Genomic DNA, 23,413 nt, shown 5'->3' on the forward strand with positions numbered 1-23,413 from the left:
CACTCGCGAACGATAAAAGTCCACGAGCTGCTATGTTGCATCAACGGCTATGCGATGAGAATCGAAGGAAAAAAGTTTGAATTCGAAGATACCATCGTTTGGGTTTTTGTGATGCATTCTTCGGTTGAATGGTTACAAAAAGGCTGTATTTGCAAATTGGCGCCCAAAAAAAGGCGCGCTTTTTCAGTTTAACGTATTTCTGTGAGTCATTATGCATAAATCGTATCTCGCATAATTATGTCATTCCGCAATTCTTATTTTGCATAATTATGCCATTCCGCACGTCTTTCCACATTCCATTCCGCAAACTCATTCCTCCATTTACCCTCACCGCTGCACCGGGCACACTTGGCGATTTTCGCCGATAGCGGCGATCGGAGTAGAAAATCGCCAACTGTGTCGCTGGCTTTAGTTTCATTTTATACCATTGTTTGATTCCCACATATTTCGAGTTAAAACGCTTTGAAACTTGCAAGGAGAAAACGAAAGCAGCCAAAAATGGAACCCTGACTTTCTAAATAGCTAATGTGGTAAATAAATAGAACACATTGGCGAAAAAAAAAAAAAAACGACCATCAAAACTTGCGCACCTCCAATTGGTAACCGAAAGGGCAACATTTTCCTCTTTCGATTATGATTCCCTCCTGAAGGATGTACGGTATCTTTTAATTATATTTACGTGAATACCAAACCGCAAAATTTGGCTGAAATAGGGCTAAATTAAGAGTACAAGTAATTTCCTTGAAAATGTGGTTTCGTTTTCCAGAGTTTAAAACAACAACCGGTGTTTCCACGAAATTATATGCGAAAAGCGCGTGATTATATTCCTAGAACAGTCATTTGCATAATTTAGTCAACTTGTAATCAGTTTTCATGTCACGTTTCGCCGCACTCAGATGAACGCAAGGTTTACGACATAATATTCTAGATCATAAAATATTAGAAATTAAAGTTCTCGTTCGTACAAACGTACGAGAATCACTTTTATGCCAGCGAAAAATTAATAAATACGGTACGACGTCGCGCTCGGGCCGATCGGCCGCCGATGTGTAGGCCGCTAAATGTCTTTCTCCAAATGTTTCCCTATTGTTTATAACACTCCGTGAATTACGATTCGTGAAATCGAGCAGTCGACCAGCGTTAAATCCTATTTCCATGTGCTAAGCATACCAAAGGGTATCTTTTATTAAGAAAAGTGAAATATTAGGAGCAGTCATAAGAATATATTTAAGAACTCTTTCGTTTCGTCAGCAGGTATTTTTAGCCACGACTTCCTTGTTACCATTCCCCTGAGTACAGTGTATTCAGATTGCTTGTAAAACGTTTTCTTTTCAGCGGTCGCTATTTGTGAAGTTTAATTCATTAGTCTTACTGCTGCGGCTGCATGATCTTCTTTACCGCACAGGAGGTGAGTTCAGAGTCATTGTTTCTGTGTCCGAGGTTAATTGTCTCTCAGTTTGCAAAGTTAATTTAGTAAACCTTGTTGTAAATGTCGAGTAAGGTGCCATGTAGCCGCCATTACTGTTGCCAAGCAAGAAGAATATACGTTGTAAAAATATCTCTCGCTGTAGAAACTGCCCCAAGTGATTGATAGAGATAAATACACGAAGTTTTTACAATTAGCGTAAGGGAATGTGGACAGAGACTTGAATTTAAGGTTATATTAAACCTTTTCTAGAGATCGTACGTGCAATAACCCGTAAGAGCTCAATTTTACAACAAAGACTCAACATAACAAAAATAAAACGTGGGAAATCGAAATTTCTTGGAATAAGACAAAAACTGGACGCATTAACAAATCTTTATTGCAAACTGTGAATCACCATTTTACTCGCCGGAACATCTCAGTGGTGGTTGTATAAATTCAAGATGTTTTATAGAAGCGGCAATGGCCGCCGGTTTTTAAAAAAATCGAAATAAAAATATATAAATAATAATCATAGTAATAATAATAACGGCGCTGTGTGTCGGTCCGTAGATGCACTATTCGCATGTATGAAATGCTAATCTGATAAGCGTTGAGGATGTCGTAGGAAAAGGCAATTCGTATAGTACATCTAAAATGAATCTTTGCAGTTAAAGCCGGGGTAGCACAGCGGAGTGAAATAACTTAAAATAGTGTGTTTCTTTATATAATATTCATCGCAGGTTTTTTTTTTTTTTAATATTTTTTTATATCCTAAAGTGACAGAATTAGAGGAATAACAGCGCCTAAACTAAAAGCCATAAGGATGGATAAATTTACATTACATCCCAACCTCTATTTCCGGTCGGATGGGCGGGTGCCCAATTCCAGGAAACTACTGTTTTTGTTTTTCCTTTATTTCCGGCCGTATCAGCGTTCACGACAAGTACAGTCATTGTATTAGTAGTTTTCATGTCTTGAAGGAAAAAAAAACAATAACTAAGGCAGTCACAAAGCTTCTCTTTTAACATATTCTTCACAGCAGTGAGACACATGGCCAAAAGAAAATTTAATGTCGATATGTTTCTTCACTTTAGGAAGAAAGCATTTTTGAATTTTATCAAAGAGCTAGTAGCATCAAGAAACACAGGAATTCTAAAATGTTACTGCAACTTACACGTTTCGTCTGGTAAAAACGTGAACTTGTTTTTTTGATAATTCTGAAGAGGAATATTGACCCTATATTATCTCCTTTTTTTTTTATTTTTTATTTTATTTTTCATTGACTTCAAATTATGGCTGCCATGTTGGTACACTAAAAGGAAAGCATAAACATGGCGGACATCCTTGGCATTTTCAGAAAATTACTTTCTCGATAACTTTGCCCTGGAGAGTGCTATGGAGATGGAAACTGTCGAAGTATTTTGTTTTTACCTGCAATTAAACTTCTCACACACAACTGGGAGCCATGCCAAGCCGCCTATGCAGCAACCTGACCTTTATTACATCAACAGCACAAATCAATGGCATTACAGCACAAAAAAGAGAGCAGCAACGGCTGAAATTAAGCCTAGATACCTACAAAAAACTCAAAAACCATGCAGGGCGGGTGGGCGGGGCAGGTCAGGCAATGGCGGAAGGCAACAAAAACAACTGAACCCTGAAACGCCATGTGACCTGAAGACCCCCCACACACTCGAACCCATACTCCCCGCCGTGTGTGAGAAATACGTTTTCCGCTTCATTCGTTCCTCAGCCAGCGGAAAACCACACTTCTCACACACAACTGGGAGCCATGCCAAGCCGCCTATGCAACAGCACAACGCAAAGAGCGCAGAATTAAAAACACCATTCCTAGAAGTTCAATGTCTTTAAAACTCGCAAGCTACAATGAGATGAAAAAAGGGGGCATTGCAAAAAACAATGTCAGTGTCAACCCTAAATTGACTTAGATACAAGGAGAAGTGAACTCAGCGACTCCTTTACATAATTGTTCCGTGCTTTCTCACTGCGCCAGCCTCCATGTCTCTGAAACAGTCTGTCCGGCACACCAAGAGCAGCAGCCGCTGAGGCCCCTCCCGAACGCAGGCTGTGAATTCCAAATTTAGCTGGGTCAAACCCTTCTTTGAGAAGCTCCTTCTTAATGAGCTCGTTAGCCCGACTGTAAGACATCAGCTCTTTCCTCAGACAGACTCCCCTCTTAGTATTCTGCACACGCCGAAACAATGGTGAGGCTTTAGAATGGTTTCCAACAAATAAAAATTTCTCCAAGATCGCAACTGGACATGGGGGCGTACTGCTACGGGCTATAAAAACCCATGATCCCTCACGAAACTGATCGTTCTTTCGCTTCTCCAGAAAGATGGCCACATGTGCCACCTCAAAATGCAAACTGTCCACTTTCAAACGGTGTAGGTCATCCCATCGTAGAAAACCAAAGAACCCCAGGGAGAACAATGCAGCCAATTGGATGTCAGCAAGACTACCTTTCTCTAGGCGACTGATAACTCTTCGCACCAAGTCAGCAGACAAAGGCTCCTTACGCTTCGGTGGACGAGCAAGAATACGCCGGGCAGCATCAACTGCTTGTTTCACCATAGGATACTCACTTGGTTCCCGGTGGCCACTTTTCTTATGGACCCAACTCACACCATACACTGCTGTATTCACTGAGGATACTGAACGGGACTGCTGGATAAGAGACACAATATATAGAGTAAACACCACAGAGTCTGCTGGCAAATAAGAGGCACTGTGCTTCTCAGCCCATGTCTTCCAGGACTTGTATGCACGAAGATAGGTTACTGCTGTCGAGGTGGCTCTGTCCTGCACCAACACTGCTGGTAAAAAACTTGCCAAACGCCTCAGCTCTGGGTCTTCAAAACGATCTGCCTCAAATTCTGCTGGAAGAGTAACCTCTCTCGAAATGGGCTGCACCGCTGCAACACAAGCAATGACAGAAAATTCCATAAGCAGGACAACACCCATGTAACAGAAACCATCAATAACCACAAAAAACAGAATCTGCACTGACACAATCATCTTAGAATGTAATTGCCACAAACTGACAACAACATTACAACTGTAACGCAGGCCATGACAGACGAAAAGCCATAACAGCTCAACAGCTCAAGCCCATAACAGGCTGAGAAACCATAACAGTAGTCCAGAAAAAACTACAATGCCCATAACAGGCTGCGACACTGCTAACAGCAGGTACAACAAAAAATACATGACACATGCCAGGAAAAAATGCCCATAACAGGATGGTAACACGAGTAAAGCAGGTACAATGAACAAGTACAGCCTGAAGCTGGAGAAGTTCCTAGGAGCGGCCTCTCATCAATCTAGACAGGTTGTAACACTCTCAGGATGCTAAGACATGACATGAGCACCACAAAAACATAGCTTCAACGCCAGCAAACAAAAAGATGGCACGCCTGCAGTAAAAACACAGCTTGCTGCCGCCCCTGGAATGAAGAGACCTTCATAAGGTTGGATCCTCAGGGATGCTGTCACAAACTTACGCCAAGAACCATGCTTGGTGATGAGAAGGGGCCACCAAGGCGCAGAATGCCACTCTGGGACCAGGAGTGTTCCATCTTCATGTCCTTCATGCATATGGCGCAATACACGAGGCACCAGGTACGGTGGAGGAAAGAGCCAATTGAAATCTCCCGCCCATGAAACAGTAAAAGCATCAACAGCTTCGCAATCAGGATTGAGGAATCGGCTACAAAATCTGTCCAGCTGCTTAGTCTTCACACTGGCAAAACGATCAATAGTGTGAGGGCCCCAACAGCTATCCAAGCGAGCAAACCACAAAGGATCAAGCATATAATCATTACAATCTTCAATCCGTGATAACTCATCAGCCTCCTTGTTAAAATCTCTGCTGATCCATTCCACAACCAAACGAATGTCAAATGACCGACATAACTTGAAGATGTTCACTGCCTCATTATGAAGGACAGCTTTGCGGCTGCCCGCGGAAAGAATGATCTCAGTGTTTTTGTTATCAGTCCTGTGCAGAACCTCCTTCCCTCTCAGCTGAGGAGCAAACGATTGCAAGACAAGGCTAGTAGCCCTAAGTTCCCTGAAGGTGGAGCTCATTTTACTCTCTTCAGCTGACCAGTTCCCCACTGCGGCCTGTCCCCCGAGTTGTACAGCAAAACCCCCCCAGCCCGAATCACTGGCATCCGAGTAGGTCAAAACCTCAGGCTTTGGGCTAGGAGACCAAATAGGACCACCAGCATTATGAAAATTCTTTTGCCAGAAAAGAACTTCTCCCTGTGCGTCTGCAGATAACCGAAAGGGGGTGTCCCAGGTAACTATGTGCAGGATATCACGATATAAACTCCGCGTCCACAGGCGTACCACTGGACCCAAAGCCAAACTCATAGAGGCCAGCAACCCCGTAAACCGTGCTACCTTGCGGGCAGACACAACAAAACTATGAGCTAGAATATCCTGTAGAACTTGCAGAAAAGCATCCACCCTCCTCTGCGGAACTTGGAAAGTCCCCATCCGTAAATTCAAAACATAACCCAGTAACTCCCCTGACTGCACTGGCACCCATTGGCTTTTCTCATCATTTGCCACAAACCCACTACGCTGCACATCATGTCGTACCAAATCCGAAACCCTCTGCGCTTCATAAAAATCAGAATCCGCACCGGCACCATCATCCAAATAAGTAAATATACGAATGCCCTGACTCCTCCAATGCTTTGTAAGGGCCTTCTGGATTTTTGTAAAGACAAAGGGACCCACTGAAAGGCCAAAAGGAAGAACAGTAAACTTGAAGTACTTAAGGGAGCCATTAACCATCCAAGAGCAGCCGAGGAATTTAGTGTGCTCCGGAAAAATGTCCACATGGTGATAACCGCTGGTGTAGTCAAACTTGAAGAACCAATCATCTTGATGGAACAAATCAGCTGCAGTGCGTATGTCCTCATATTTGAACTTGCAAGAACGGAGATGTTGATTAACATAACGCAAGTCCACAATAAGCCTACGTTTTCCCGAACTGTTTGTAGCGACGCCCAGTGGGTTACACACCAGCAAGTCTCCAACATTAACCTCAATCAGAGCACCTGACATTAGCAACTTAGAGATCTCAGAAGACACAAACTCCATATTACATAACGTACTATCATGATTACGAAAAAACTTCTTCGAAGGTAAATCAACAAACGGCAAACAATAACCTTCGCCAATGACTTTCAGCAACCAGCTACTTGCTCCGATACCACGCCAAAAATCAATGTTTTGACGTAAACGGCCTTTAACAACAACGCAACTATGAACAACGTTTTCAAATACGACACTTTCACTGGTAATATGCGAGGAATCCATACTCGTTTCACCCGCGTATAAAAAATCATCATTCCCGTAGAACGGAACACTACTGGGCTGGCTGTTGGTAATTGCTTGAGGTTTGTCCAGCTGATCCTGCTCCGTTGAAAACATTGGCGGCACGGCAGTCTCTAGCGAAGTGTCCCGGCTTGAAGCAACGAAAACAAACAGACCGCCCATCCCGGGACTGATTCTGCTTTCCCGCCACAAATGGCGAAAGCGCACTCGTACTATTTCGGTCGAGGATAACCCTCCTATCCGAAGAACGCGGAATCACTCCTTTCGGTTTCGCAACTTTAGAAGAAGAATTTCGTTTCTTCTCCTCCCTCAATTGCTTACTCTCCTTTATAGCCTTTCGAATTTTCTTTTCGTCATCTGAATCACTGGCGAGCGGATCGGCGGTGTAACAAGCGACTGTGTCCCATCCATATTTCTCAGCAAGAAGAATATGTTTGTTCCGCTCCACAAGTAACTCCTTACCTTCCGTAAGTTTACGCGTACGTTCTTCGTTGTCGTCAGCCTCCAGGGCCTCGTCAATTTTATCCATCACATCTCTGTTGAGAAAATACTGCTTCTTGTTCCCGGCAAAACGGAACTCGGGATCCGCTGCACGAGGCTGTTGATTCTTTTGTGATTTCGCACTCGACAACTCGCCCTGAAGCCGTTTAAGCTCGGCTGCGTTTTCCTGCTGTTGTTTTAGAAGCTCTTTAGCCCACTCTGGAGGACCGGACGGCGAGTGAGAGTGTGATCGCGAACGAGAATGGCGGTGTACAGAATCACGAGACGAATCACCGCGTTCAGCTCCAGCATCTCTTCCATCTCTCGGCCGACCGCTCGGACTACGGTTGTACGGCTGTAGTCTTTTCACAGCACGAGATTTTGTGCGTGAACTTTCCTTCGCCATCGAACAAGAGAAAAAACGGCCAACACCAGAACAAAGGAATACTAAAACTGCTTAGCGAAAATCAGGTCAGGCAATGGCGGAAGGCAACAAAAACAACTGAACCCTGAAACGCCATGTGACCTGAAGACCCCCCACACACTCGAACCCATACTCCCCGCCGTGTGTGAGAAATACGTTTTCCGCTTCATTCGTTCCTCAGCCAGCGGAAAACCACACTTACTTTACCGAGTCATATTCATACAAGCAAAATCATTTTCATCGTATTGAGGAAACCTAAGAATTCGGATGAGAAGCTGAAGTCATTAAGCGCGCTTGTATAAAGTATTCGCCGCCGTATACGGCATCAGCTGTGTCAAAAAGAGCGCCGTGAGAAGATATAATACAGTCTGAAAGTGGTATTTTCTCTCTGAGTACTCCAATAGGGGTACAGTTTTCGCGGTCCACCAAAACTGTAGCTTTGTCCGCGGGCTTTGTAAAGACGGCAATTAATTCGCTAGCAAAACAGTACCATCATTCAATAAATACATGCATTTTACTTTTTAGCCCTTGCTGTTTTCACAAGATTGGGGAATAAATAATAATAATAATAATAATAATAATAATAATAATAATAATAATAATAATAATAACACTGTTTTACGTATTAAAATGAAAACGATTTTCTGTACTTCTCCAAGTGATGAAGAACTTCCGATTTTCGTGCACTTCATTCAATACAGTGAGAAGAAAAATAAAATCTTTCCCGGCAAAAAGACTTTTATGCTTTTCCCTCCCTTATTAGCAATTAATTGGTCCGAGTGGTCCTGGGTCTTGGGGATGAAGTAATTTAGATAAGGTAATCTCCCCCTTTGGGTGCTTGCATCAGTCATGTGATCAATATGATCATAGAGTAGTCATTCGTCTCGGTTCAGCTGCTGATTAAGACGTGCTTTTGTTCATCCGTCTCCTCCCCAAGGCCAACCACTTTTCTTTAATGCATCATACCCTAGTGTTTCGTTTTCTGTGCCCTCACCTTTATTGGAATAGATCATGTACCTATCACTGATTATTGAAACTGCATAATTATTTTGAATAAAATCCTCAACCTGTGCTAATAGCCATTTTTGTCCAATCCTGGTAGTCTAGTTTTTTTTTTGCCCAGTAAACCGAGCTCAGGCAAGCCAGCACACATGACAGCCATTATACGTGTAAGAATGGAAGGGAAAGGCATAAATAAGGCAATTGGTACAGAGACAATGCGATTGAAATCCACCTAGCTAGCTTGCAGCTAGAATTACTAACTTTATAACAATAATCGGTTCTAATGTTATGTACGAAAATGTGGGAGCGACTAACATTGACAAGGGAGCAGCCATTCTTTTCCCCTTACAGCAACCTTAATAACAGTTCATTATTTATATAGCCACCTATTTCTAGGTAACTAGCCATGTCGTTTTCCTAAACTAATTCACACTCTAAACTGCCTGTTTTATTCTTTGTTCCTGTGTTTCTCAGTTCAGATCTAAAAAGTAGTCATGGTTTCAGTGACTGCTGGTAAAATATGGTTGTTGCATTGAACAGATGCTGTTTAGAAAACACGTACTCTGTTCCATTGAAAAACAAAAAAGCACCTGAAATTCCAGGCCAAGCCACCACACCCCCTATATTTGCCGGATTCTCCTCATGACACAGACAATCTGCTTAGTAATGACAATCAGAGGACTTTTAAGTGAGATTCCTTGATAGCTAGCAAATAAACATTTTCTTACGGATGCCATAATTATGTTTATGCCATATTAACTAATGTACTTTCATTATAATATTTTACACAATGAGTTGATGAGTTCATGTGATGTGGGAAAAGGGCCATGACTTCAGAAAGGATGTCATCACTAATTTCTTGATTGAGCTTAAGTTTTCTTGTTTGTGAATTTATACCTTCTAGGGGTGAAAATGAATTTTATTCATTCCACAAAACGAGATTCTGGTACCTCTAAGGGATGCCTTTCAAAATTTCTGACTTGAACCCCAGGTCAATTTTCTATGGAAGTTTATAAAATCAAATTGATTTTTTCATAGATCTCCGCACCTATTTCTACTAAAGTTTGAGTGGCGATTTTAAAGCTAGGAGAATGCACCTTTTCGGGAACAAACGGAGATTGTGATCAGTCAAGTTTAGTTTAATGTCGCAATAGTTATACCGTGTGGGTTTAGCGCGGATCAGAGTTGCAACACAACCTGACATTTATTCATGCCTCAACAATGCGATAAAAAACAAATTATATGGTATACTTCGGAAACCAATAGTAGATTGAAAAAGTCATCATGGGGCATGAGGATTCGATCTCCCTAATCGTGATCTCTTGAGCTGCATTTCATTCCATTGAATCCAGTACATCAGGACTCTTAAAGGATCGTGCGATTAAATAGGCCTTATCACGGTTTTCGACGCCATTTTGACGGGTAGGCAAACACGCTTGAAATAACAGTGTTTGTATGGAAATCCAATGTCAAATAACTTTCATAAAACATCGCTTCTGAAAAATTCATGAATTGGAAACTTTTGGCAGTAGGGAAAAGATTTTAAGAAAAAAATTGGAGGGATGTAGCTGTGACAGAAAGCGTCCAGTCGTGTTTTGAACTTTCCATACATTTCCCTGTATTTTTTCCCGCAACTATTTTTAGTAGCAGTTCACTGCTGGTTCGCTATACAGACAATAAATAAATCCAGTTCAGTATTGACTCGTTCGATCTTTTCGCGGTTTTGAGAGACATATGGGGTAGGCGAATTTGGATGCGGTGCTAGCGAATATTTTAAAACGATTTCAACTTGTGAGACAAGATAAATTACTTATTTGGAACTGTAAAAGGTTACCCTAGATAAGTTGGGAAAGACTCTTATAGCACGGGAACTAGTACAAAGTATAAATAGAAACATCAAGGAATTAAATTTACAAAATGAAGTATATTCATCTTCAGTTTTCTGACCTCCCCAGTTGTCCTGTTCGTTTTAGAGGCACTTTCAATGCAGTAGCCGATTTGTAGCTTTCCACATAGACCGTGTCTAACAGACCGAGTAGGGATAGCTAAATCGAAAACAAAACGAAATAAACTTTTCTAATCTTTATTTTTATAATTATTGTGTTGCTGTCAGAGTAAATTTTGGTTGTGACTTAATTTACAGTAACCTTGGCAGTGTTCCAGTTATTCCTGTCATGTAAGCTTATTTTAAGTGTTTTCCTGTTTTTCTGAGGAATATCATTAACAGGGTTGCTGTACGGACAGGTTTGCCAATCCTTGACCAAGACCTCCTCGAAGGTTAATGTTAGGAAGGATTCTCAACCATTTTTTCATTGTTATATTGGTCGCATTTATTTCCATTAGCCCCAGTTGTAATGTTACAATTGCTTTTCAACTGCGTTCTAGCGGTGGCTTAAATGCCTTATTGTTGCTTTTAAACACTCGAACTACTATCCAGGCTTACAAAGAATAATACTTTGGGTGAAAAAAGCGACAAAATTGCATTTAATAAACAAGCCAGAACAGAACAGAAGACATTGTATTGTGTAGGTAAATTGTATGGTAGAATTTTCTTTTTATGTATTATATTGTATTGTATTTTTTTCCTTTTCCTACTTTTGAAAGTCTTGGTGTATTTATCATTTTGCTCACAGGAAACTGTACTGTACTTCAACTTTCTGTTAATATTATAATAAATGATAAATGATAAATGAAATGACATTCCTATGACAGTCTGGTGTTACCCTCATTAAATATTGTCTTTATTATTATTATTATTATTATTATTATTATTATTATTATTATTATTATTATTGTAATTATTATTATTATTATTATTATTATTATTATTATTATTACTATTATTATTATTATTATTATTATTATTATTATTATTATTATTATTATTATCATCATGCTTATTATTATTATTCCGTGAAGGTTAGAAAGCTTTCTTTTGAGTGATCTCTTTTTTAATTTTTCCATCGCCTCTCGGTCAGTAAGAAATTTCCGGTCCATACACTCAAAATTCAAAATATCTCCGTCTTTTAGCCCCAGAATAGGGGTAGCTTCTGTGAGTGACAACCAGTGCTATTTTGAAAGCCAATTTTCCTCTCCTAAACAAGGCTAAATAAAGGCCAATATGGCCTAATCTCCAGGGTAAAAATGCACCGGAAAGCTAAAAGTGGGCTGAAACGATATTTGATAGCTCAATTTTCCCTTACATTGTGACCAAAATAGTCCATCCAGGGGGTGGTTCAACCCCCTTTAGGCCAACAGGGCGAAATTGGCACTTGGGCTAGTGTAAGTATTTTAGTTCAATTATCCTTTTACAGGGTGTAAAAAAAGTTACCTTCGTTTCATTTTTCTCTCGTTCCGTTTTTTACGCTTTTGCCTGTCCCACCACGGCAACCTAGAAAGTCAGGCCCAGCCAAGGGGTTTCGGGTTTATGGTATCTCGAGTGTTCAGTTAACAAGGTATTCGGTATTTTTTTGGCTAAAATATGGGAATAAAGTATTTTGTTTTTTCCTGAATTCTTAAGTATTTGGTATTAACGATAATTTTATTTTTAAAGTATATTGTTATCACAGGGGAACGGAATAAGGTTATCATTACCGGCTGATAATTTCAGGAGAAATAGAACGAAAGTTAAACCGAATAAGTGCATTTAGACTAATATTTAGGCAATAAATGCAAGGAAACGGTGGTTTGTTTCAGTAATATTTCGATATAATTCTATATCATCGTCAGACTAGGTGACAATGCGGTAGCTAAAGTTTAAATACTAAAAGGGTGGTAAATTAGCATCAATAGGCACGTGAGAATGAAATAAGTACAAAACAAAAAGAGAAAAACTGTCATGAGAATAAGCAGAGTTCTCTGCTGGCCTTCAAGCCATTGTTCAAGGATGGCGATGAACGTTTTATGTGATAGGCTTCTTTGTATAGAAGGAGGTTCCAATTGTCGTCACTGTCAATTATCTTTGTGTTGCTACGCACGGTTTCGGTGAAAAATTCTTTGGTGGTCGTAGAAGGTGGGCCGGTCTTATTGGAGAAAATGTCTGGTAAATTATACAGGCCTTGAATGTGTATCCAAGGTTATATTGGTATACCACTACCCCCAACACCCCCTACCCTCCCCCCCCCCCCCCCCCAGGCCTGGAAAGTGAAAATATTGTTTTTCAATTTTTTTTTTTTTTTATATTTTGAGGAATAATTGTACGGGAAAGTTCTACCGGTAATGGTTCCACAATCAAGGGGACTTTATCTATGGAAATAGGTGCGTCATTTTTATCATCCTTCACAATCTCTTGTTCAATCTTGACTCTCTCGGTTCCGCCTACGCGTACAATACTGAATTATATTTCTCACAACAAGGACTGGTATTATACAGAAAGGAAATACAATAATTTGCGGTTATTTCTCAGATAAGTAAACCTTATTATTCAGGCCCAACCCTAATATTACAATTATTCTTTGCTTTACTAAATATTATGTGATGGAACTACAAAGGCATGCACGCGCACGCACGCGCGATAGGGCTTCTAAATATGTGTCACGCGCATGTGATGTTACAGAGATGATTGACATTTCCTGAGAAATAAGGTTGTAAACAACACTATCGGGTAATCACGTTTTCCGGGAATTTTGATACCGTTTGGCTTCCTTAGGCAACCATTAGTTTCAGCTTGGATCATATTAACGGGAAATGACGTTTTCCTGTATTGCGGAGGAACTCAGTTCCAAATAGAATTTGAAAACGGCGATTACAGAAAGGCTGACTTGACATACACCTGTGTTGATTTTCAAAATATACGGTGTTAAGTATAACGAATGTACCGTCTATTTTATTTTACATAAATTGCTGATACAGTGCTACCTGCTTGTATAATCATTAAAAAGGAGGGGTTTTCCCTGAAATTCAAAACGGGAAGCATGAACCTTTTTCCTGGAACGCTGAATATTCGTATGTAAATTAGGTCAACTTTCAATAGTTAATGAGTTTCATGTCACGTCTCGCTACGCTGAAACTCTTACAACAGAATGATTCAGATTAGTAAGTAATTTCTCGCTCACAAAGGTAAGAGAAGCGTTTTGTGTCAGGAGAAAGTCGCCTAAAGTCCAATACGGTCCGGTTGTTATCATTCTAGTTGTCTCTTTCCTGTTGTTATGTGAGAGCAGATGGCAGCGGTTACAGATGGCTTAAATTCTGTAGAGGGTTTTCACGACGGCCATGCGTGCAGGTGGTACAGAAGCTATACAAATATTTGCATAAATGTTAGTTTTATATTTTGCAAAAGGACATCATTCTACTCTTTTGTTCTTCTAATCATGGTCGCCGTGAAAACCCTCTATTCTCGAGCTATTCTCGTGATTATTCACGAAACATGGAACACGAAACCTCTTCGATAGAAAGCGAAACATTACGCGTCAATCATTTGAATCATGAGATCCTATCGTTGAAATGTTATTTTTAGCCGAGTTCCTCGTTTAACACTGTTTTGTTGATCATACATATTTTCTCTTTGGTGGTTTGTCCTTTTAGATCAACCATGAAGTTAATACCCTATTTTGCTACACTACTGCTTGGAGTGATTCATTTTGGCCACAGAGGAGGTAAGTACAGAATAAAATTCACGTCACGTTAATCACAAGCTTGTCTCTGTTTTTGACGAGATATCAGAGACCGTAAGTAAATTCGACGGTAACGCTAATTAACACGTCACTTGCAAATACAAATTCACTTCGCTATTATTCGAATCGTTCATCTAGTGCAATGATGTCCGAACTATCCGGGAACTGAATTGGTAGAAATGGCATTCAAGTTAAGGAAAGACCCCACCAGTTATTGCTTTTAATTAAAACCGATCGTGTTCAGTTAAATAAACATTTTGGCATAGTATGGTATCGTGAATTTAACATAGTATGGTCCTTTTCTCCACAAAACTTTGAATTTGGTCATTTCACGTTGTTCTTTTACCAGGTACGACAAAAAGACATACTAAAACGTATAACTCACGTGCAGTTCCATTGTTTTGCTCATTACACCTTAAGTTTATGGACCTCTACGTTGGCGTTGCCACGTTAGGCGCTTTTTTAAGGACTTTTGAAGCGTCGCCACTATTTTCTGTACACGAAATCAATCAATTAATCAAGAAATATAGTCATCCTTTTTATATTCACCATTAGTGTGTATCTTCATTATGTTTGTGGGGTCGTGTAGTTAGTAAGCTAACACTAACCAAAATTATGTAGAAATTAAAGTAACTATATGACTTCAAAATCCAATTATTTTTACTTGCTATTTCTCCACTTGACAAGGATCCCTGAGGCACAATGCGGAATAGTTTTAAAAAGTATTTACACGGAATTATTACTTAATACGTGCCGCTGCAGCAAGAACTGAGCTATATATCAGTTAGGTGCATTGTGCGGTTATTAACAGTTAGTTTATTCTCAAAGGGTATGAACGATGTATGGCGAATGTGTAGAGAAGACTACGTTCTGAACCTAGCTAAGCTTTTCTAACACCTTGCACTATTGTTTAAATTTGGGTATTGGGGCTAATCTGAAAGAAGAATATGGCTAACAGAGAGGGTGATTTTGACGGGTATTGCTTCAACTTTCAATTTCCGAGCGGAAGGGCGGTTGCGAAAGCGATAAACTATTTACGAGACAAATGTGTTCTATACTTATTCTGTAAAATCAATTAATATTGTTGGAGCAGTTCAGCAATACACGTCGAGGCTAAGATTGACCATTATTTTGAATAAAAGCCTGAGACTATGCTCATAGCCATTTTTTGTCCAATCCTGGTAGTCTAGATTTTTTTGCCCAGTAAACCAAGCTCAGGCAAGCCAGTACACATGACAGCCATTATGAGTGTAAGAATAGAAGGAAAAGGCATAAATAAGGCAACTGGTACAGAGACAATGCGATTGAAAACCACCTAACTAGCTTTTAGATAGAATCGCTGACTTTATAACAATAATCGGTTCTAAATAAAAGGTGGAAGCGACTAAGGTGCACAAGAGATCAGGCATTCTTTTCCCCTTACAGCAACCTTAGTAACAGTACATAATTTATATAGCCACCTATTTATAAGTAACTGGCCATGTCGCGTTTTCATAAACTAATTCTCACTCTAAACGGCCAGTTTTATTCCTTATTCCTGTATTTCTCAGTTCAGATCAAAAAAGTAAGTCACACGCTTTCAATGACTGCTGGAAAAATATGGTTGTTGTATTGATGCTGTTAAGAAAACAATTTACACGTACCCTGTTCCATTAAAAAAAGCACCTAAAATCACTGGCCAAAGCCACCAGATTATCTCAGATCCCCTATATTTACCAGATTCTCCTCATGACTGTTAAGTGAGATTACTTGATAGCTAACAAATAACCATTTTTTTACAGATGCCATATTTATGTGGACTGGCCCTCCTCCCGCTTGGAACCAAACGGATATTAATACAGATAACATTCAAACTGCTGTCGTGAGAGTACTTGATGGAAGTAAAAATGTTCATTTGAGATGGAATTATAAATTATTGGATGGACAAAGCATCCGGTATACCGCGTTTTATTCTGGCATCAAACAGCGAAAATTTATCGGCGATATAGTGAGCGGAAACGTCAAAATAAACGACCAAAATAACTACCGAGAGCGGTTCAGCATCGACAGCACCAATGAATTTGCCACTTTGACAATAAAAACTGTGACAGAAAGAGAAAATACTACTTTTCTGTGCAAGATATTTGCAGGAATGGAATGGGCCTACAACATACGGCTCGAGGTTACAGGTATAAACAGGTTTAGTTGGCTGCTTTTTAATTAACTAATGTACTTTCATTATAATATTTTACACACAACAGGGGAACATAGCATGTTATTGCGTGCACTAATACATAAAGGAAAGATGTAATAGTGTAATTTGGTCATTTTTATGTGTTGTTGTATCTCGCAGTGGAAAATGAAGCTTTCTGGTAGTTTAAAAAAGCACTTTGTATAATGCCTTCTGTTGTAAAATGTGACCGCGCCTCATTTTTGCTACCTAATAGGGTTTAACCTTTTACATGTTACGCTAATTAGGATTATTTCGTTTTAATATGCAACCCAATTTCCCTTTCCAAAAACCAATTTCGATATATTAAAATTCTAGCTTGGCTCAAGGCTTATGGGAACACAACAAAGAATTAATTATTCAACTATGAACAATGTAGCCAAGCTGTGATTTAAATTTATCGAAATTGGTCTATTCTGCAAAATTTGGAATTGGGCGTGAGCATATGCAACCTAAAGGCCAATAGCACATGAGGTATTTTGACATATTAACATTTAAAAGTGAATGGAAACTATTGATAAAAACAATAAATCTTGACCAGTTTTAATTTCCTCAAAGTAACCTCTTCAGTGTAACAGAACCCTCAACTTCGTCATTTTGGGGATTGCATCATTAAGTTAAAACTTTTTATTATCTGATAAAACTTGTGCTCATTTCTGTTATAATTGTGACTTTGCAGCTCCACCAAAAATCACTTTCATCTCTGACGGCAGGACAGTGATAAAGGGTGACCTATTGTCACTTAAATGTACAGCTGATGGTTATCCAGCACCGAACATCACCTGGACAAGACTTTCTGATAACAGTGTCGTCACTATGCCTTTGACCATCTCTGGTAAACAGGATGAAGGATTATACAGATGTACTGCTGACAATGGTTTTGGTAGTCCTGCCAGAAGAGATGTTTTCATTACTCTTCCAAGTAAGTTCATGTTTTTTCTTTGTTCTTTGTTTATATATTATATATAAAGCGATTTTAAATTAGTCAGTTTGCTTTGATTTCAAATTTGCATGATTTAGGAGGAACTATCATTCGTTTCCCCATTACAATAGTTTTCCCAAAGTCTTCCTAGTGTTGACTAAGCCTCTGTTCATAGGGATGTTGTTTTTAAGTCATGAATCTTTGAACTTTTCAGGTCCTCCAGAAATTATAAAATCCCAGACGTCTACATGGAACGTAATCGCTGGAAATACTCTCACTGTTGAATGTCATGCAAATGGAAGGCCTACTCCATGGTATGAATGGACGAATGCAGACGGTACAGTCATTAGCACTCAAAAAACTCTCCGTTTAGAAGAGGTGAATGGTAATCATGGAGGGATTTATAAGTGTACTGCAACAAACAGACATGGTTCTTCCAGTTTCAATATCACCGTTCAAGTGAAACGTACAAGTAAGTAACCACCATCTATCTCCTTATTAATGTCACTCCTTTAGAGTGTCATTCACCAGTGGATAAGAACGTAAATTATGCCTTAATTTGAAGTCATGATCATTGCCTTCACACAGCAACCTCCACAAAACCAACTGCTGCACCATCTACCACATCTGTGCCACCGGGAAATAAGGAAAGAAGAACTTCGTCAGGTTGGTTTTACAGTTCACTGAACATGACGTTGACATTGAAATGGAATCTAATTCACTCTTGTAACAAATTTATATTAAATATTTGAAAGAGCGTAAACGTCAAAGCTTAGGCCTGGGGCAAACGTCGAATCTTAGTCGAACTTAATTCGTCGAACCAATAAATTTTGAAATAGGCGCATGAATGGTGCGACGTTTGCCGCAATTAAGTTCGACTCAAATTAATTGGCTCGACTCCAGCATAAGTTCGACTTGCCAAGTCGGATAATAGCAAACGCCGTTCTAAACACGCGCTGAACTCAATTCATAAATCATGCAAATTACAAAATAATTGATTCAAATGTGATAGACTGCGCAAATGTTACAAAAATACCGACTCCCCCATCAGCCAAACACTATTTCGTCCCCCCCCCCCCCCCCTGACGAGCATGCGCTGTACAAAGACAATTTCGCGACCAGGAATGGCGAGCTATCGAAAGTCATTGCTGACATCGTAGAGCGTGATGGAAATGTGTTTTTCGTGTTTTATGAACACTAAATACAAATGATTGAAAAGCAAATTGCCTATTTGAAATAAATGCTCAGTGTTTGAGTCTTCTCTTTCTATTTTTCGCAATTAATTGCTAAAGAAAGGCCGTACGAGCACTGTATTTCAGCATTTCGCTAGCAAGGCTAGCAATAACTAGCCGCGCATCGAGTGAATAGCACGGGGACACGTGTTTCATGAAGTGCAACTTGTGAATTAGGGTCGACGCAGGTTTGACGTTTGCTACCACGCTGGAATTAAGTCGACTCTTTGTCGAACCTGTTTTTAATAAATTCGACTCGACTTAGATTCGACGTTTGCCCTAGGCCTTATTTTCAAAAGTGGAAATAGCAATTTAGTATTCTACAAAATAACTGAGTATGATGATTGCATTTTCGCGTCTAAATTTCCCGCGCTCCTCCATTTTGGTTTTTATGGCACCATACGATTTCCGCCATTTTGAGATAAATGGTAAAAAGGACGGTACTGAATTGAGAGGAGATATATTATAAATCCAAACTCAGTTGTTATAAAGATAAGGATCGGAGGCCATAGTTTGAAGCGAAGTTAAACTATCAGTCTCAAAAGCATAAATTACAGTTCATGGAAGTGAAGCGTCCGTTTTATATTTTCAACAGCCAAGTAACGAACCTACGTTTTCATCCTTCTGATTAACAACAACAACAACAACAATCTTTATTTGTGCCCAAAAATTATACAGATTTACATTAAAACAAGAAAGAATAATTACTAAAGAAGAGGGCACAGCCACTTAGAAATAGCAAGCTAATCGAGCTAAGTGGCTGGGCCGAGCGGAAAAATTTGCAAATACCCTACATTAAGATGGAACTAAGGACACGATTTACCATTCACACACACACGCACACGCAAAAATAACAATAAACAAGGGGGAGTGCACACACAAAAACTGAAAAATAAAGTGCATCAATGAGCCAGTCAGTAGTTGGAGATGATTAAAAGCTCATAACGTTGCAAACAGAGGTTTTTGTCTAAAGAAAAATAGAAGCAATACATAATAAGTCAACCACAGGACATTACTATTTAGCAGCTCTTAAACAAAGGGCGTGTGGTACATAAGCCCTCCATTTACAGACCAGTAAGTTGCACATATCGCACTTCACTATTCCAACAAAGAACGGAAAGGCCTGAACTTTAAGATCACGAAGTAAAACGAAAATTTCCCCATTGTATGTGTTACTTGCTACATAAAACAAATTATGCATATTTTTTTAAATAAATTTTAGACAATAGCAAAGTGTATATTTTGATTGGCGTTGCATTGGGAGGATTTCTGGTTATCGCTGTTGCTTCTGCCTTTGCGGTGTGGTGCTGGCGAAAGGACAACAAGGGTGAGTAGTGACAGCTTGTAACTTTTCACTTCTGAGTCCTGTATAGGATGTAACATTTCTTGCCCGTGCCATCATTTTTATGCCAAACTAAGTACGTTTTATTTACTTGTTTACTGCCGGGTATAATGACTCATCAATGCCAGCCTGTAGCTATAGGCTCTTTATATTACTGATCTCATAGTAAGCAGCCCATGCGTCACATATTGTCGTATGGTAAACAAAGAGCCTCTTTACGAGCGTTTTCCGTTTGACAGAACTTGCCGAGCAGACAGGTCAATTTGTAAGCCACATTAAACAATTTTATCATAGTAATTCGACAATCTTCAAAATAACGCCGGCGGACCATCTTCGGAGTGACTATTTTATAGCAACATCCTTTCAAAATGGCGCATTCAATTTACAGACTGGCCGGTCGCCAGTTCTGACAATAGGAAAGGACACTACGACTCTCCCTTTAACCCAACTTAACATTGGTCAGTAGGTTTGACTCTGCTTCATTCGATAATCGCAAGTCTTCCTTGATTATTTTAGTACAATTATATTGTGAAAATGTGAGAAAAGAAAGAAAGGAAAAGAAAACGAACAAACCAAACCATTAGCGAAAAGACGACATCAACGATAAAACTTCAAAATTCGTATTCTATAATATTGTCTTTGTCATTTGTTAACTTTTTCTTTTTACCTTTTCCCTTTAACTGCTGAACGGATTTGCCTCTGCCCACATTAATTCGTAACTCTGAAGAGGAAAAACGAGAACAGTAAGTAGCACTGTTTAATATTTGTTTTTGTACGTGTGCACGGGGAGTTCAAACATTCTGCTACACCGCCAGGGATGAAAGTTCACGTAATTTTATTCGGTCTGCGAGATGCTTGCAACTTGCCCGAACTGAACGGCGTCTAATTTTGCATTTCATGCCCACAAAGGTGCGAATTAAGGGAGGAGCTTAAACGTTTTGAGTGCAACTTCTTGCTTAACAAGCAAATATTTTCATTTCAGTCGAAATGACCAAGATCGGAAAGGAGGTGGAGATTGTCATCTATATGTTGACATGGAAGGCTTTCAAAACACTTGCCCACGAGTTGACAGGTCGAAGAAACCTAAGAAGGTATGCCATTGAAAGACACTGTAAAAGTCAAATAATCGATGTTATTCTATAGTTGAATAAGCACCACAAGACGAAAGTACCATTGAATAATAAACTTCGTTTGAATGGTCGCATTTTTTTTTTTCTACGCCGATTTCACATACGCGCAAGATGAGGGAGTCTTTGTGGCTCGTACTGTGTGAATTAACAGAACCTAAGGATCGTGATATCAAAACCTTTCAAGAGTCAACGAGATGTATATTTTCTTTTCTATTACCTTACAAGTCAAAAACTTTGTCTACTGTGTGAAAACATTTCGTGTATATAGTTGTAAAAATCTGTTGAGCCATCCGTCCAGAATATCACTTACAAATGATAAAACTGATGTTTGTAAAAGGTTACCAGCTTTTCACGAACTACCCCCCCCCCCCCCCCAAAAAAAAAGTCGGGTTAGGACATGCATCACATCTCATTACAGTATAAGTGACTCAGCTCGCCACGAGTCTCTCTTATTAGTTTGAACCTTCAACGCGTGAGCTTAAAATTCACCAGCTTTTCACTCCCATTGAATAGTCACTCGGGCACAAACTTTCATTTACCGTACGCGTGCTTTTGGCATGTTTGGTTCTACATTTGTAACTCTGTCTTCTATTATTTTAACAGAAACCCAAGCCTGGTGAGGTGAATTATGCTGACTTGGCAAATTTCCAGAGGTCTCACTTGTCATTAATACCCTCCCCTTCTCACGCACCTCCTCCAATTAAAAAGCCCCCTCCTTACGCCAAGACAGAGTATGCTGTCATTACGCATGTTATCAGGGGAGTTGCCGCTGACTCAAAGATTCCAGCTACAACCACAGTTGCTGGAAACATAGATCCTACAATGTAATTTGACGGCGACAAGTTCAACCTCGTTTGCAGGGTCTCCCCTCTCTCGCTCCCTAAGACGTGAAGAGGAGAGACCCTGGGAACGAGGTTGCGACAAGTTTGGATAAATTTTCTTCTAACTTTTGTAAGACGAAAGACTAAAGAAATATATAGTTGACTTCTGAGAAGCCAAAATAATCAAAATGATTCATCCATGAAAGAATAGATTGGGTAAACAAGGGTAAGCTCATGGGTAACCTGGTCTCACAATAAAATGATTCTGTTTGAACCACAGCTATTTGGTTAGTTGCAAACCGTACAAATCGTTGTAAAAGCGCATTTATCCAGCTCCTGATTATCATTCGTCGCCCACAAATAACACTTATACTGAGTCAATCAATAACGGCTGCTACAGTAAGCATCCGCTTGCTCTGATCGGCGCCCTAATCGATAGCCATTAAGTAAATAAAACCCTTCTGGTTATTAAAGCGGAAGATAATGCTCGAGGCTGAAAGATTGTGTTAAGAAATGGACCTTTTAGGTCGATAAATGAATCTTCCAGAGCAACTGTGAAGTCTTTCAGTAGTGTTTCTGTCAAGGAACTATTGACTGATAGTTGCCCTACGCAAATTTGATGTTCTTAAAAACAAATATTAGCCCAAGAAGCGAGGCTTTGAGGACTTATTCGATAGTTTTAAGTACATCAGATTTCCAAGGGGCAACTATTCGGACCAATGGTCCCGAAATGGAAACACTCTCTCACTTGTTCACCACTAAATTGTCTTACACCGGTCATTGAAACTGGTATTTTGAATTTTCAATACAGTTTTTAGGGAAAAAGGTTGGAATAAAAATGACCAATGAATACAGCAAAGGGTGAAAAAATTATAGTGAAAGCAAACGGTTTGTTTACGAACTGGAAGATTTATAACTGAAAGTTTTTTGGGGGGTAGACGAGTACTTAAAAGGATGGACACTCGCATCACGGGGTAAATTTAGTAGTGAAATTTTGACAACCGACATTGCAGCAAGCCGGAAGGCATTTCATTGATTTATCTATTTTATAACCCTCAGGACCCAGTTGTTTAAAGCCCGATTAAGGTAATCGTAGATTAACGGGAACTTTGATTTCAAAATCGTTTTAAAAGAGCGAGATGGGGGGCAGCGTGGTCGAGTGGTTAGAGTGCCGGAATTGAAATCCGGTGGTCCCGGGTTCAAGTCCCGCTCTGACCGCTAGCTGGAGTTGTTTCTCGGTAGCCCCGAGTTTAACTCCTCGGACGCGCTTGTAAATAGCCAGTTGGTCTGCCTCCTGCCAGTTGGGATTTTTAACCATGTTATTTTCAATATATGTTGTTTCTTTACGAGGTTTAATGCTCGGCCCCACTAGCACTTGTGCTATAAACACTGCCGAGGGTAAATAAAGGTTATTATTATTATTATTATTATTATTATTATTATTATTATTATTATTAT

The 23,413-nt window shown here is 39.7% G+C and overlaps 3 protein-coding genes across 4 annotated transcripts; 1 reads left to right on the plus strand and 2 right to left on the minus strand.

Moving 5' to 3' along the window:
* The first annotated feature begins 1,296 nt into the window (after window positions 1–1,296).
* LOC146454089 (uncharacterized) lies at window positions 1,297–22,234 on the plus strand. 2 transcript variants are annotated; one of them, XR_014859331.1, is made up of 11 exons: window positions 1,297–1,408; window positions 14,211–14,281; window positions 16,081–16,467; window positions 17,188–17,430; window positions 17,645–17,902; window positions 18,019–18,096; window positions 19,885–19,989; window positions 20,732–20,747; window positions 20,987–21,095; window positions 21,738–22,058; window positions 22,098–22,234. XR_014859331.1 is itself a non-coding variant. In XM_085095863.1 (10 exons), the coding sequence occupies exons 2-10, from the start codon at window positions 14,218–14,220 to the stop codon at window positions 21,960–21,962; spliced, it is 1,485 nt and encodes a 494-aa protein (XP_084951989.1). In that variant the 5' UTR covers window positions 1,297–1,408; window positions 14,211–14,217; the 3' UTR covers window positions 21,963–22,234. The 2 variants fall into 2 exon arrangements, 1 of the variants encoding a protein (XP_084951989.1); XM_085095863.1 differs by having other exon boundaries at window positions 21,738–22,234.
* On the minus strand, window positions 3,035–4,462 carry LOC146454090 (uncharacterized). Its single transcript, XM_085095877.1, has one exon. It carries the CDS (start codon window positions 4,445–4,447, stop codon window positions 3,344–3,346), a length of 1,104 nt encoding a protein of 367 aa, XP_084952003.1. The 5' UTR covers window positions 4,448–4,462; the 3' UTR covers window positions 3,035–3,343.
* On the minus strand, window positions 4,774–7,070 carry LOC146454091 (uncharacterized). Its single transcript, XM_085095854.1, has one exon. It carries the CDS (start codon window positions 6,941–6,943, stop codon window positions 4,781–4,783), a length of 2,163 nt encoding a protein of 720 aa, XP_084951980.1. The 5' UTR covers window positions 6,944–7,070; the 3' UTR covers window positions 4,774–4,780.
* Window positions 22,235–23,413: the final 1,179 nt, after the last annotated feature.

This window comes from Pavona decussata, unplaced genomic scaffold (assembly GCF_977016875.1).
Source record: "Pavona decussata unplaced genomic scaffold, jaPavDecu1.1 SCAFFOLD_315, whole genome shotgun sequence".
NCBI classification, from domain to species: domain Eukaryota; kingdom Metazoa; phylum Cnidaria; class Anthozoa; order Scleractinia; family Agariciidae; genus Pavona; species Pavona decussata.